Raw genomic sequence first — 15,415 nt, 5'->3', positions numbered from 1 at the left:
TATATTTATTAGACTACTAATATATTTAGCGTTGACATCATACGTATAAGATCGCCTTAGCCGAATTTCAACGATGTACTTTTATTCGGTTAGAGTTTTATTCGGTAACAAATTAATTAATTATTCCGAAGAAGGTAAAAACAAGTAGTTGGCTCTAGTTCGCGATAAACTTAAAACACGGATATACTTTTATAACATGACTAATGAGTTTTCATAAGCTGTGTAACGCCGCATAGCGGCATCGCCACATAAACGTGTTTTTTTCGTTTATGCGGTTATTTTCAACGCATAAACAGGGCGACAACGTTTATGCGGCGACGCTCAACGCATAAAGCAGAAATTGCTTATATGGGAAGCAAGTGTGCCTTTTTGCCACATAAAGAGGATAAACTAAACCATTTATTATAAAGCTAAAAAATAGAGTACTAATATTTCAACAAAAACGATGATGATGATGATGATGATGATGATGATGATGATGATGATGATGATGATGATGATGATGATGATGATGATGATGATGAAATTCTTAGCTCATCTGAGCACAAAGAGCACATGTGGAGCTGTGAGGATTGTTGGATTTCTGTTGTTTGTCCGTCGTTAACAATTGACTTTTCTAGAAACGTTTGAAATAACGTTGAAAGTGCGCATTGTCAAGGGTACATGCCCGTCAGTCTGACAAAAAGGCGAGAATATGTGTTACGTTATACGACGATTCAATTTTCTGATTGTCCCAAATCACGGTGTTGTGCGTTGTCGTAACATATATTCCCGCCATAAGTTGGACCAAACGTCATTTCAAACATTTTCGCAGAAAAATCAATTGGTTTGTTTCACATTTAAACCGATCTTACTAAATCTTTGTCAGAATTTACGTCTCAAAAAGTCTAGTTCAAAGCTTGGTTAAGTGGACACAAAAAGCTAAGTCCGATCTTGATGAAACTTTATCAACCACTCTTGTACTAGTATGTGTTTTAATTGTTTTTTTTTTATGCGAGGAACGTGTGCCTTTTTGCCACATAAGAAAGTCCTATGTATGCGTTGAAAATCACCGCATAAACGTGGTCGATTTCGTTAATGCGGCGATGCTGTTATGCGGCGTTACAAAGCTGTACTTGTGTTGTGCTAATATTTTTTCTGAAACTTTGATCTTTTTAGAAAATCGAGAAGAGAGTTATTTATGTTTTATCGTCGGCAGCAAGATTCGGAAAAGGCGGCTCGAGGTCTGTAATAAGTGACTTTATGGGCTGTGCCACTGTGCACGTATATCCAAATGTGTTTTATATAACATACACTAATAGACAAATCTCGACATACTTATGGTGGAATATGGCAACATTTGAAACTTCTTTGTGTTTTGTTTTTGTTTAAGGTGAATTAAACGTGCGTTATAACCAAATCAGCATTGAAGCATTGATGACTTGAGCTAATGTTATCAGCTATTTAGACGATAAGAAGTGTTCAAGAGGCCTAATTGAACGTGCTATTCATTTATTTCACTCAAGAATATCAACATATACACTCTCTAGCGCCTATCATATATCTTTATTCGTGCCACAGTACACAACTATGTAAGCCTCGCTACCTCATGGATTCTAATGTGGGAGACGAGTCAGAGTTACATCCCCTGCACATGATTCTAGAAACCTTCCAAGAAGTTGAAGATAACGAGTTATATCAAAAAGTTGGAATAAATGACTTATGCTAGTTTTATAGTTCTATGTACTAGTTTGGTATTACATAACAGGAGGGGCAATGTTCTGAACGATTTACAGAACTCATCATTAAGTTGACTCGTCCCATATGTCTTTATCAATCGTGTATCTTAATAATGCTATGGTAACTGCCAACATGTGTGTCAAACATTAAATGATGGATATCATAGATCAACTAGGGGATCTTATTAGGGTGAACCTGTAATTGGCTTCAATTGAAAAAAGTACGAAGCAAGTTTATAAGACTATGTTAACAGGTCATGTCATTCAGTGTGACAGTCCTTATAGCAGTTCCGTGGCTAACGATCAATGCCGCATACTGAACCCTCTCTATTATAATATCATGCATAGTTCAAAAAAAGATTGCATGCCTTTCTCCAAGATAAAGCATGTCTACTGTAATGTAAACGTATTTAAAACGATGAAGATGCCTTAAAACGTCCCCACCATCATGTTATTTCCATTTTACCGAACGGTCTGAACAGTAACACCTGTCATAAAATCCTGTTTGATACAATTTAGGGCTGTCGATATATGTATCATATATAATAACATACCCGACTTAGATGTAATGGCTATATCGTACAAAAAACGTATTTAGCTGGATTTGTTTTGATCATCTGAAGGCGTTTACTTTAACCATTATATATTTTACAACGATTGTGAAGGAAGCTATGATAGCTTATACTAAGTCACTCTCGCTGGCACAATGTTGTGTCATCTTGTGTTGTGAGGGAAACTGGAGTACCCGGAGAAAACCCATTTGTCCGGCTTGGTGACCACTAACCAAACTCACACGCGCCCAGGCCGGGAATCGAACCCGGGTCGCCTTGGTGAGAAGCGAGTGCGCTAACCACTGCGCTAACCGGACAACCTGAAGGCTTTTTGAAAGGTGAAAAAGGACGGAACAACTATACGGCCCTTCTTAACAACACAACCTTCCTCACGTATGCTTGAAACCAGATTTAGGCAATTAAAGATAGTAAGAATGTATCTGACAACAAGCTGTTTAAATAGGGTGAGAGTGGTTTACTGGAATAGTAACTTGCATCATACCCAATAGGTCTGCGGCTCGAGTCCAATCAAGGCCACGTCAATTTTTGAGAATATCTTCACAATCGAACTTAAATAAACGAAGAATATATCAAACCTACGACATCATTAAAGGCACCAGTTCTTCATCCGTGGATTACCACTCTAACTGTAGGCAGCATCTGTAAAAGGCACCAGGTTATCATCTGCCGATTACCACTCCAACTATAGGCAGCATCTGTAAAAGGTACAAGGTTATCATCCAACGATCACCACTATAACTTTAGGCAGCATCTTACACCAAGGCCATGTTTCAGTTCGAGATAAATGAAAGGACAATTGAAGAAATCTAAAAAGTAGAGATTGATGATAATTAATGCTCAATTATTCCGCTGGCGCTTAGCCGAAACTTTCTGCTAGGCATCCCGATCCTAAACGTGTCTCTGAAACATGAGATGAAGCCATTAGTTGGATGTTCGTAAAGTTGGCAGACTGGCAGCCCAGCAGCCCAGCAGCGTGAAGTAAGCAGACTGGCAGCCTAGCAGCGTGAACTCAGCAGCCCAGCAGACTGACAGCCTAGCAGCGTGAAGTCAGCAGCCCAGCAGCCCAGCAGCATGAAGTCAGCAGCCCAGCAGACTGGCAGCCCAGCAGCGTGAAGTCAGCCCAGCAGACTGGCAGCCTAGCAGCGTGAAGTCAGCAGCCCAGCAGACTGGCAGCCTAGCAGCGTGAAGTCAGCAGCCCAGCAGCCCAGCAGCATGAAGTCAGCAGCCCAGCAGACTGGCAGCCAAGCAGCGTGAAGTCAGCAGCCCAGCAGACTGGCAGCCCAGCAGCGTGAAGTCAGCAGCCCAGCAGACTGGCAGCCTAGCAGCGTTTAGTCAGCAGCCAAGCACACCGACATCCTAGCAGCGTGAAGTCAGCAGTCTAGCAGACTAGCAGCATAGCAGCATAGCAGCGTGAGTTAGCAGTCTAGAAGCCTGACGGCGTGAAGTCAAAAGCTGAGCAGCTGGGCAGATTAGCAGCTATGCTAAGACGGACGAACTCATGTGAAGAATCCCGTCGGTTTTCAGTTTTCAAAGCCAAAAAGAAATACATAAAAAAATGAAAATAATCATTCACTGGTTTACAAAACACACCTTGAACTGAAGCAAAAATACTAAAATGAATCATTTAAAAACATGAACACTATTCCTTTTTTGTGAACTAAAGAGATCACTTTACTCTACTTTTTGATTTCAAGCGTCTGACAGCCCCGGGCAGCCCCAGGCGTTTTATAATATTTTGACTCGGGCTGGATACATGGCTTCTAGTATATGAAAAATGAAAAAAAAATCATTCACAATAATTCGCTTGCAAAATACTCTTTAAATGACACAAAATACTAAAATAAATACTTTTTCCACATTTACACTATTCTTTGAGTGTGAACTAAAAACATCACTTTACTCCTCTTTTCTGTTTTCATTCTGGCAGCCCCAGCAGCCACAAGCAGCCCCAGGCAGCCCCGGGCGTTTTATGGTATTTTTACTCGTGCAGGATACATGGTTTCTAGTATATGAAAAGTTCGAATAATTACAAGTTGAATGACTTAACAACACGGAAAATTCAGAATTTCATGTTTTCAACGCCGAAAAAAACGAAAAAAAAAATCATTCACAACAGTTCGTTTGCAAAGCACTCTTTAAATGACGCAAACATACTCAAATGAATACTTTTTCAACATTTACACTATTTTTTTGTGTGAACTAAAAGCATCACTTTACTCCACTTTTCGACTTTAGTTTTCTAGCAGCCTGGAACAGCCCAGGGCAGCCTCAAGCGTATAACGATATTTTTACACGGGCTGGATACAAGGCTTTAACTATGTGTAACGTTCGGATGATTCTAAGTTTAATGACTTTAAAGCAAAGATAAGATGTAAAATGTTACAGAACACTAATTATTTAACGTAATCTGCTACAATTTTACTCGATTTTTATCGCTCTGCTAAGACGAAATCGTGCGAAGTTTCCCGTCGTTTTGGTTAAAAAAAGCGCGTCTTCAAATTCAAAACACTTCATTTTGCCATTTAAGCTGTAATTTAGTTTCCCCTTACCACACTACGCATCAGAGCGTTATATGCTGAATATTGTCTTTTCTAACAACACGGAAAATTCAGAATTTCATGTTTTTAAAGCCGAAAAAAAAAATCATTCACAACAGTTCGTTTGCAAAGCACTCTTTAAATGACGCAAACATACTCAAATGAATACTTTTTCAACATTTACACTATTTTTTTGTGGGAACTAAAAGCATCACTTTACTCCACTTTTCGACTTTAGTTTTCTAGCAGCCTGGGACAGCCTAGGGCAGCCTCAAGCGTATAACGATATTTTTACACGGCTGGATACAAGGCTTTAACTATGTGTAACGTTCGGATGATTCCAAGTTTAATGACTTTAAAGCAAAGATAAGATGTAAAATGTTAAAGAACACTAATTATTTAACGTAATCTTGCTACAATTTCACTCGATTTTTATCGCTCTGCTAAGACGAAATCGTGCGAAGTTTCCCGTCGTTTTGGTTAAAAAAAGCGCGTCTTCAAATTCAAAACACTTCATTTTGCCATTTAAGCTGTAATTTAGTTTCCCCTTACCACACTACGCATCAGAGCGTTATATGCTGAATATTGTCTTTTCTAACAACACGGAAAATTCAGAATTTCATGTTTTTAAAGCCGAAAAAAAAAATCATTCACAACAGTTCGTTTGCAAAGCACTCTTTAAATGACGCAAACATACTCAAATGAATACTTTTTCAACATTTACACTATTTTTTGTGTGAATTAAAAGCATCACTTTACTCCACTTTTCGACTTTAGTTTTCTAGCAGCCTGGGACAGCCCAGGGCAGCCTCAAGCGTATAACGATATTTTTACACGGGCTGGATACAAGGCTTTAACTATGTGTAACGTTCGGATGATTCCAAGTTTAATGACTTTAAAGCAAAGATAAGACGTAAAATGTTAAAGAACACTAATTATTTAACGTAATCTTGCTACAATTTCACTCGATTTTTATCGCTCTGCTAAGACGAAATCGTGCGAAGTTTCCCGTCGTTTTGGTTAAAAAAAGCGCGTCTTCAAATTCAAAACACTTCATTTTGCCATTTAAGCTGTAATTTAGTTTCCCTTACCACACTACGCATCAGAGCGTTATATGCTGAATATTGTCTTTTCTAACAACACGGAAAATTCAGAATTTCATGTTTTTAAAGCCGAAAAAAAAATCATTCACAACAGTTCGTTTGCAAAGCACTCTTTAAATGACGCAAACATACTCAAATGAATACTTTTTCAACATTTACATTATTTTTTTGTGTGAACTAAAAGCATCACTTTACTCCACTTTCGACTTTAGTTTTCTAGCAGCCTGGAACAGCCCAGGGCAGCCTCAAGCGTATAACGATATTTTTACACGGGCTGGATACAAGGCTTTAACTATGTGTAACGTTCGGATGATTCCAAGTTTAATGACTTTAAAGCAAAGATAAGACGTAAAATGTTAAAGAACACTAATTATTTAACGTAATCTTGCTACAATTTCACTCGATTTTTATCGCTCTGCTAAGACGAAATCGTGCGAAGTTTCCCGTCGTTTTGGTTAAAAAAAGCGCGTCTTCAAATTCAAAACACTTCATTTTGCCATTTAAGCTGTAATTTAGTTTCCCCTTACCACACTACGCATCAGAGCGTTATATGCTGAATTGAGAATTTCATGATTTTAAAGCCGAAAAAAAATAAAAAAAAAATCATTCACTACAGTTCGTTTGCAAAGCACTCTTTAAATGGCGCAAACATACTCAAATGAATACTTTTTCAACATTTACACTATTTTTTGTTTGAACTAAAAACATCACTTTACTCCACATTTCGACTTTAGTTTTCTAGCAGCCTGGGACAGCCCAGGGCAGCCTCAAGCGTATAACGATATTTTTACACGGGCTGGATACAAGGCTTTAACTATGTGTAACGTTCGGATGATTCCAAGTTTAATGATTTTAAAGCAAAGATAAGATGTAAAATGTTACAGAACACTAATTATTTAACGTAATCTTGCTACAATTTCACTCGATTTTTATCGCTCTGCTAAGACGAAATCGTGCGAAGTTTCCCGTCGTTTTGGTAAAAAAAGCGCGTCTTCAAATTCAAAACACTTCATTTTGCCATTTAAGCTGTAATTTAGTTTCCCCTTACCACATTACGCATCAGAGCGTTATATGCTGAATATTGTCTTTTCTAACAGCACGGAAAATTCAGAAATTCATGTTTTCAAAGCCGAAAATAATTATACTAGTAGTTGGAGTCATAACTGAAGCTGTAAAAGTGGCAACAACAACAGTATCAACAGCAGCGTCAGTTGTTTTAGGGGATGCAAAGTCATCACAATATCGGTGGTGATGATAATTGTGGTGGTGGTGGCGTCGCTGGTGATTTTGCGATGTTGATGACAGTGGCAATAGCAGAAACAGTAGTGGTAGTATGGACAGCAAAAACTGAAGCATTACCAGCTGTATTACTAAGATTTGAAGCGCACATACCAAATGACCAAACATGCTCACCTAATATATCTATTTAAACTTCAATAGAACATAGTCGGTTCTGTTCGGGGTTATATACTTTTTGTACAGACACGATCGTGGGAAGTCATTTAGTATTTTTAGAGGTTGTGGGAGGGGGGGGGGGGGCAATATAATACACAAAACTAGTCACTCAAGGATGATGATTTTATGTCGGCCAAAATATGTTATTACACAGATCAAGGTATGAAGAAAATGCAAGATGCATCTGTTATACGAAAATGAATTCACAGTGCCCTAGAATGTGTTCATGATGATGTAAACACAATTGAAGTAGATTTGACATTCGAAGTTCAATTTCACCAATATGATATATTTTCAAGTTTCGATTGTATTTTACATGGTGTTTACGTATACAGTACAACTCCGTTGGCTCTAACTCGTTTGGCCGAATTCCTCGTTGGCCCGAAAATGTTTCATTATACTGAAAGCAACCATTCCCGCTTGGCTCGAATTTTCCGAGGCTCGAGGTATTTTTGCCGGTCCGTATGAGTTCGAGGCAATCGGGTTCGACAGTACTAACGAGTTTTATAAAAAAAATACAGTGATCAACGGCATACCTTTAAAAATGAATAATTAAGAGTTTTCGTATCTATTATAAAATGCGAAATCAATCAAGCTTCTAAACATTGGAAACATTTAATTTTGCCATCTAAGCGGTAGTTTAGTTTCACCTTTCCATATCACGCATCAAAGCGTTATATGATGGATTTAGTTTTCTCTTTCATCACGAAAAATAATTCTTCACAATAGTTTGTTTGCAAAACATACCTTTAAGATGGAACGCGACTATGAACGAATGTTCGAGTTAAGATCTGAAAATTGGTATACAAATAGAAGAGCATATGCCCAGTTGAGGACTAATATTACTTTTTCAATATTCAGAACAGTTTTGAAACTAACAATGTTCAAAATATACCACTGACATAAAATGATGAGACGTCTGTCATATTTTGCGTTCCAGCTACAATTACAGACATTTTTTTATCAATTCTTCGTTTACCGCTATGAAATTTCAACCTCAAGTGTGTGCGTGTGCGTGTGTGTGTGTGTGTGTGTGTGTGTGTGCGTGTGTGTGCGTGTGTGCGTGCGTGCGTGCGTGCGTACGTGCGTGTGTCCGGTATAATTCATTAGAGAGGTAATTACATAGCCGAAAACAGTTCATAGCACAAAATTAGTAGCCAACTAATTGATACTGCCTGCACTTCAATATGTTCATGTTGCGCGTTCGAATTCGTTATCAGGGTTTCATTAAAGCACAAATTGAACTGATGATAGTCCATGACTTAAATAAGCTGTGTGAAGTTAGCTAAACATACGACATTGGACATTGGACATTCAAAATCGAATGTTGTGCTGGCACGACATTGGACATTGGACATTCAAAGCGAAAGTCGTGCTAGCACGACATTGGACATTGGACATTCAAAATCGAATGTTGTGCTGGCACGACATTGGACATTGGACATTCAAAAGCGAAAGTCGTGCTAGCACGACATTGCACATTGGACATTCAAAATCGAATGTTGTGCTGGCACGACATTGGACATTGGACATTCAAAAGTGAAAGTCGTGCTAGCACGACATTGGACATTGGACATTCAAAATCGAATGTTGTGCTGGCACGACATTGGACATTGGACATTCAAAAGTGAAAGTCGTGCTAGCACGACATTGGACATTGGACATTCAAAGAGAATGTTCTGCTGGCACGACATTGGACATTGGACATTCAAAATCGAATGTTGTGCTGGCACGACATTGGACATTGGACATTCAAAAGTGAAAGTCGTGCTAGCACGACATTGGACATTGGACATTCAAAACCGAATGTTGTGCTGGCACGACATTGGACATTGGACATTCAAAAGTGAAAGTCGTGCTAGCACGACATTGGACATTGGACATTCAAAATCGAATGTTGTGCTGGCACGACATTGGACATTGGACATTCAAAAGTGAAAGTCGTGCTAGCACGACATTGGACATTGGACATTCAAAATCGAATGTTGTGCTGGCACGACATTGGACATTGGACATTCAAAAGTGAAAGTCGTGCTAGCACGACATTGGACATTGGACATTCAAAATCGAATGTTGTGCTGGCACGACATTGGACATTGGACATTCAAAATGAAAGTCGTGCTGGCACGACATTGGACATTGGACATTCAAAATCGAATGTTGTGCTGGCACGACATTGGACATTGGACATTCAAAAGTGAAAATCGTGCTAGCACGACATTGGACATTCAAAATCGAATGTTGTGCTGGCACGACATTGGACATTCAAAATGAATGTTGTGCTGGCACGACATTGGACATTGGACATTCAAAATCGAATGTTGTGCTGGCACGACATTGGACATTGGACATTCAAAAGTGAAAGTCGTGCTAGCACGACATTGGACATTGGACATTCAAAATCGAATGTTGTGCTGGCACGACATTGGACATTGGACATTCAAAATCGAATGTTGTGCTGCACGACATTGGACATTGGACATTCAAAAGTGAAAGTCGTGCTAGCACGACATTGGACATTGGACATTCAAAAGAATGTTGTGCTAGCACGACATTGGACATTGGACATTCAAAAGAAAGTCGTGCTAGCACGACATTGGACATTGGACATTCAAAATGAATGTTGTGCTGGCACGACATTGGACATTGGACATTCAAAAGTGAAAGTCGTGCTAGCACGACATTGGACATTGGACATTCAAAACGAATGTTGTGCTGGCACGACATTGGACATTGGACATTCAAAAGTGAAAGTCGTGCTAGCACGACATTGGACATTGGACATTCAAAATCGAATGTCGTGCTGGCACGACATTGGACATTGGACATTCAAAAGTGAAAGTCGTGCTAGCACGACATTGGACATTGGACATTCAAAATCGAATGTTGTGCTGGCACGACATTGGACATTGGACATTCAAAAGTGAAAGTCGTGCTAGCACGACATTGGACATTGGACATTCAAAATCGAATGTTGTGCTGGCACGACATTGGACATTCAAAAGTGAAAGTCGTGCTAGCACGACATTGGACATTGGACATTCAAAATCGAATGTTTTGCTGGCACGACATTGGACATTGGACATTCAAAAGTGAAAGTCGTGCTAGCACGACATTGACATTGGACATTCATAACGAATGTTGTGCTGGCACGACATTGGACATTGGACATTCAAAAGTGAAAGTCGTGCTAGCACGACATTGGACATTGGACGTTCAAAATCGAATGTTGTGCTGGCACGACATTGGACATTGGACATTCAAAAGTGAAAGTCGTGCTAGCACGACATTGGACATTGGACATTCATAACCGAATGTTGTGCTGGCACGACATTGGACATTGGACATTCAAAAGTGAAAGTCGTGCTAGCACGTCATTGGACATTCAAAATCGAATGTTGTGCTGGCACGACATTGGACATTGGACATTCAAAAATGAAAGTCGTGTATCAACTTGCAGGAGTCACGATGCACAGAGAGACGCACTATTGTGCAGTACTTCAATCAGAAACCTTTGGAAACGTGTGGTATGACGGGCTGGTTGGACAGCTAGGTCCATTACCACACGACCTTCACACTTGGACACCGTCTCACGCTATTTTTTGTCAAGTGTAGAAGCATTCAAGTTTATTTTATTTTCTCAAGAATCACATTATGTAGCCTATTATATCTTCCATGGCCGAGAGTGTAAGATGGGTTCAGCCCAACCCGAGCGTAGGGTCTTTTGCGGAAACGAGGTTTAAATGTTTCCGCAGAACACCCTGTGCGAGGGTTGGTATGAACCTATCTTACACGAGCGACTATGGTAGATGTTTTTCTCTCTCACCGCAGTTAAACAAAATAATGTAAAAATGTATTTTATCGCTGGAACTTTTTTGTGCGTAGTGAAAATAATGTGCGCATAGATATATGACAATTCCTGGTTGTCATAGATATTCGCGCAGTGATTCAGATTATGTTAATAGTCAAATTGTTCTTTAAATAGTTCTGGATGCAGCAAAGTGAAGGCAATAAAAAAGAGTTCCGTACGGGTACTTGTTTATCTTTGCCCGTTGGGAAGATAAGAATTTCACGCATGGACAAATGTTTGAATCTACTGTTCTGAGGTGGCAGAAATATATATATCCGAAATCTTGGACTGGTGATAAGGCTGCAATTCTAATTTGTCCATTCAAATTATTGTGTTAAATAACGACATTCAACTTGGCTTTTATTTTTTAAAATATGGTTTATAATAACGTATATCTGTCTATTCATAGTGACCAAATATTATTTAGGCATCCATTGGAAGTGGTAAATATTAAGAGAAAAAATATAATGAAACGACAACCAGTATACAAATAATAATTGTTGGACATAGGTCATTTTTACTCATTAATTATCTGTCAGGAGTACCCTTTAAAATAATACCAAAATTATATGGGATCCCCATGCATCAAAATGTAGCATTATCGCCAATGGTTTATGCATTGACAAGTTTAGCTGTGTGTATGTTGCTTAAGTCACATCCATTGTTATTGAGAGTTGTATTAAAACAATCCTTTCGATTGATATACATACATATTCCCATGTAAATGCAGACACATTCATTAATGTAATATAATTATTCTAAAGCTCTGTAGATAAACACATACTGAAGTGCACATTTGTTGGGTTTATATAATTATTTGCGCTTTGTTTCTTTCAACCCTTTAACCATTGTCAGTTCTGCCCAAGATGCCATTTCCAATGGCTCTGGTGTCACATTTTACATGTATAAATTGTATATTCTGTAAAACCTATAAGAACTTATGTCGTATGTGATGAAGACGTCATTTTGAATTCTTTAATGTCGATGCGATTGATTATAAAACGCTTTGTGTAATTCTGTCGACTTATAAATATCAAAAAGGTTTATCGAACACAATTATTTCATATAAACTTTACCAAATGAAGACGACGTAGCATGTTCGACTAACTGAGTCGATAAAAAAACAAGTCGACAGGCAGGAATAGGTTACTTTATCGACTCATTGACAATATTTTTTTGTGTTTACGTAAAACCAGATAAAAAAGATGTACGGACGATTACATTTATACTTGTAGGAATCATCAATGCATGTCTATATTTTCATATGTCATTATATACTGTGGATATAATTATCTTCACTTCCTTTATAAATGGTACTAGATGTGTAGCAGTGGTGTGTAAACAATTAAGCTTATTAAAATATGCCATTTTGAAAGCATTATCACTGTTTGTCTACATATAATCCACGACCATTCATAAGTATATTCATTTGAATCTTTCTCTGCATATGTGACATCTTATATATCTGAATCATGCTTAAGTTTCAAATATTTCGATGGAATCGTCATGACAATGCTCTCTTGGTGCTAATAAATTTATAATGGTTCATTGCTTTGTGATCTCTGACCCTTTTCAAATAATTTCAAGACAATATCTCAAACAAACAAAAATCCGAGTATTGCATGCCATCAAAATTATTTAAACGGTAAAAAAAAATTCATTCATAAAACATGTCATACATTGATTTGAATGTGCTAACTGCTAGCACAACTTTCACTTTTGAATGTCCAATGTCCAATGTCGTGCCAGCACAACATTCGATTTTGAATGTCCAATGTCCAATGTCGTGCTAGCACGACTTTCACTTTTGAATGTCCAATGTCGTGCCAGCACGACATTCGATTTTGAATGTCCAATGTCCAATGTCGTGCTAGCACGACTTTCACTTTTGAATGTCCAATGTCCAATGTCGTGCCAGCACAACATTCGGTTTTGAATGTCCAATGTCCAATGTCGTGCTAGCACGACTTTCACTCTTGAGTGTCCAATGTCCAATGTCTTGCCAGTACAACATTCGATTTTGAATGTCCAATGTCCAATGTCGTGCTAGCACGACTTTCACTTTTGAATGTCCAATGTCCAATGTCGTGCCAGCAAAACATTCGATTTTGAATGTCCAATGTCCAATGTCGTGCAAGCACGACTTTCACTTTTGAATGTCCAATGTCCAATGTCGTGCCAGCAGAACATTCTCTTTTGAATGTCCAATGTCCAATGTCGTGCCAGAACAACATTCGATTATGAATGTCCAATGTCCAATGTCGTGCTAGCACGACTTTCACTTTTGAATGTCCAATGTCCAATGTCGTGCTAGCACAACATTCCATTTTGAATGTCCAATGTCCAATGTCGTGCTAGCACGACTTTCACTTTTGAATGTCCAATGTCCAATGTCGTACCAGCACAACATTCGATTTTGAATGTCCAATGTCCAATGTCGTGCTAGCACGACTTTCACTTTTGAATGTCCAATGTCCAATGTCGTGCCAGCACAACATTCACTTTTGAATGTCCAATGTCCAATGTCGTGCCAGCACAACATTCGCTTTTGAATGTCCAATGTCGTGCCAGCACAACATTCGATTTTGAATGTCCAATGTCCAATGTCGTATGTTTAGCTAACTTCACACAGCTACTTAAATAGTATACCTTAAAGAATAGAATATGCGCACTATAAAAAAGCATTGACGTCACGTTTAGCTCATGTACGGGTTCAATAAGCTCAGTAAGCTTTAATAACAGTTAAAACAATGATACTTACACGCACAATATATATATTTGCGGGCTTCAAAGACTGTACATACTATTTTCGTTTATAAACTTTTTTTGTACCATTTAACTTCAGGATCATCATTTTTACCATTTGGAACATATATTTTATCGTATCGTGTGTGTGTGTGTGTGTGTGTGTGTGCGTGTGTGTGTGTGTGTGTGTGTGTATGTGCGTGTGTGCGTGGGTGCGTGTGTGCGATTGTGTGTGTGTGTGGGGGGGGGGGGGTTGCGTGCGTGCGTGCGTGCGTGCGTGGGTGCGTGCGTGCGTGTGTGCGTGTATGTGCGTGTGTGCGCGCGCGCGCGCGCGAGCGTGTCCGCATACTTGCCTGCGTTCGCACGCGTTCTTGAATGTAGGATGGTTTGTGGGGTGAGTTTTTACGCATTCTTTCGTGCGTGCTTTTATTGTACCTGCGTTATGTGCGTGTGTTTGTATGTGAGTTATAACCACCCTAAATGAGCTTATATAACCTATTTAACTATAGTTCATTTATAATCAGTGCTATAATGATTTGATAATTTTTATTATTCGGAGTTTAACAGAAAAAAAAAACATGTTGAATTATGAATTAAACAGAAATAAACAATTGCTGGTAAATAGTATTGATCAGTGGTTTGTTCAAAACTAAGCTCTTATTAACAATAATAATATTACGTATAACGTCATGTTAAACGTTTTAATACAATACGTATTGAAGAAACAGGTATAGGTGTTAGATTATTTGATACTGCGCAAAAAACGAAGTCGGTAAGGTACACTTTTCTGGATATCAGGTGATTTGTGACATTTAAAAATGTTTATATTTATTGTAATCTTAGGTCATAATTTATTTATTCTTTTTTGTTAAATCTTTAAAAAAAATACCTTAAATGTATATCTTAACAAACAAAATGCTTTATTTTATACACAAGAATGATACACATTTTAAAATATAAATACATCGCAAAATAACGTCACTAGTATACACTTATAGATTCCATGTACTCACAATGATATTTCCTACTTTTACGAATATTATTTAAATCAAAAATTTACATTAAACGATCGATATATTTGGAGGATTCATTCATTTTGCGTTTCCTTAAAAGTCAAGAATTTTTGCATCCTATTTTCCTTTTGTCGGAACTCTAGAGTAACATCGATTGATAACAACGGGTTACTTATAAGCCCCGCCCATATTGGACGCTGATTGGTCAGTCTTATTTGAAGCGGCTAGTCTGACAGGCAGTCTGCGTCATGTCAGTTCATTATTGTTAGAGATTGTTAGAGATCATGGAGGAAAGCGCCGGGCAACTGATAAGCCCCGCCTTATCTTGGTGATGATTATGCATTCTATTATTTTTTCAGCTGGTTTGACTGGCATCTGCTTCATGTACGGTAGAAACCAATCGCAGAAGATAAAATATTTAC

General features: G+C 38.4%; 1 protein-coding gene across 1 annotated transcript in view; it reads left to right on the top strand.

Moving 5' to 3' along the window:
• The window catches only part of LOC128217543 (proton myo-inositol cotransporter-like), a 17,982-nt gene extending 7,044 nt beyond the window's left edge, over positions 1-10,938 (top strand). The window contains exon 4 of the mRNA XM_052924745.1: positions 10,846-10,938. Coding sequence (XP_052780705.1) covers positions 10,846-10,938 — 93 coding nt within the window. The remainder of the gene's footprint in view (positions 1-10,845) is intronic.
• Positions 10,939-15,415: the final 4,477 nt, after the last annotated feature.

The sequence above is a fragment of the Mya arenaria genome, chromosome 14 (assembly GCF_026914265.1).
Source record: "Mya arenaria isolate MELC-2E11 chromosome 14, ASM2691426v1".
Taxonomy (NCBI): domain Eukaryota; kingdom Metazoa; phylum Mollusca; class Bivalvia; order Myida; family Myidae; genus Mya; species Mya arenaria.
Note: the sequence above shows the minus strand (reverse complement) of the source record. Positions and strands in the feature narration are given on the sequence as shown.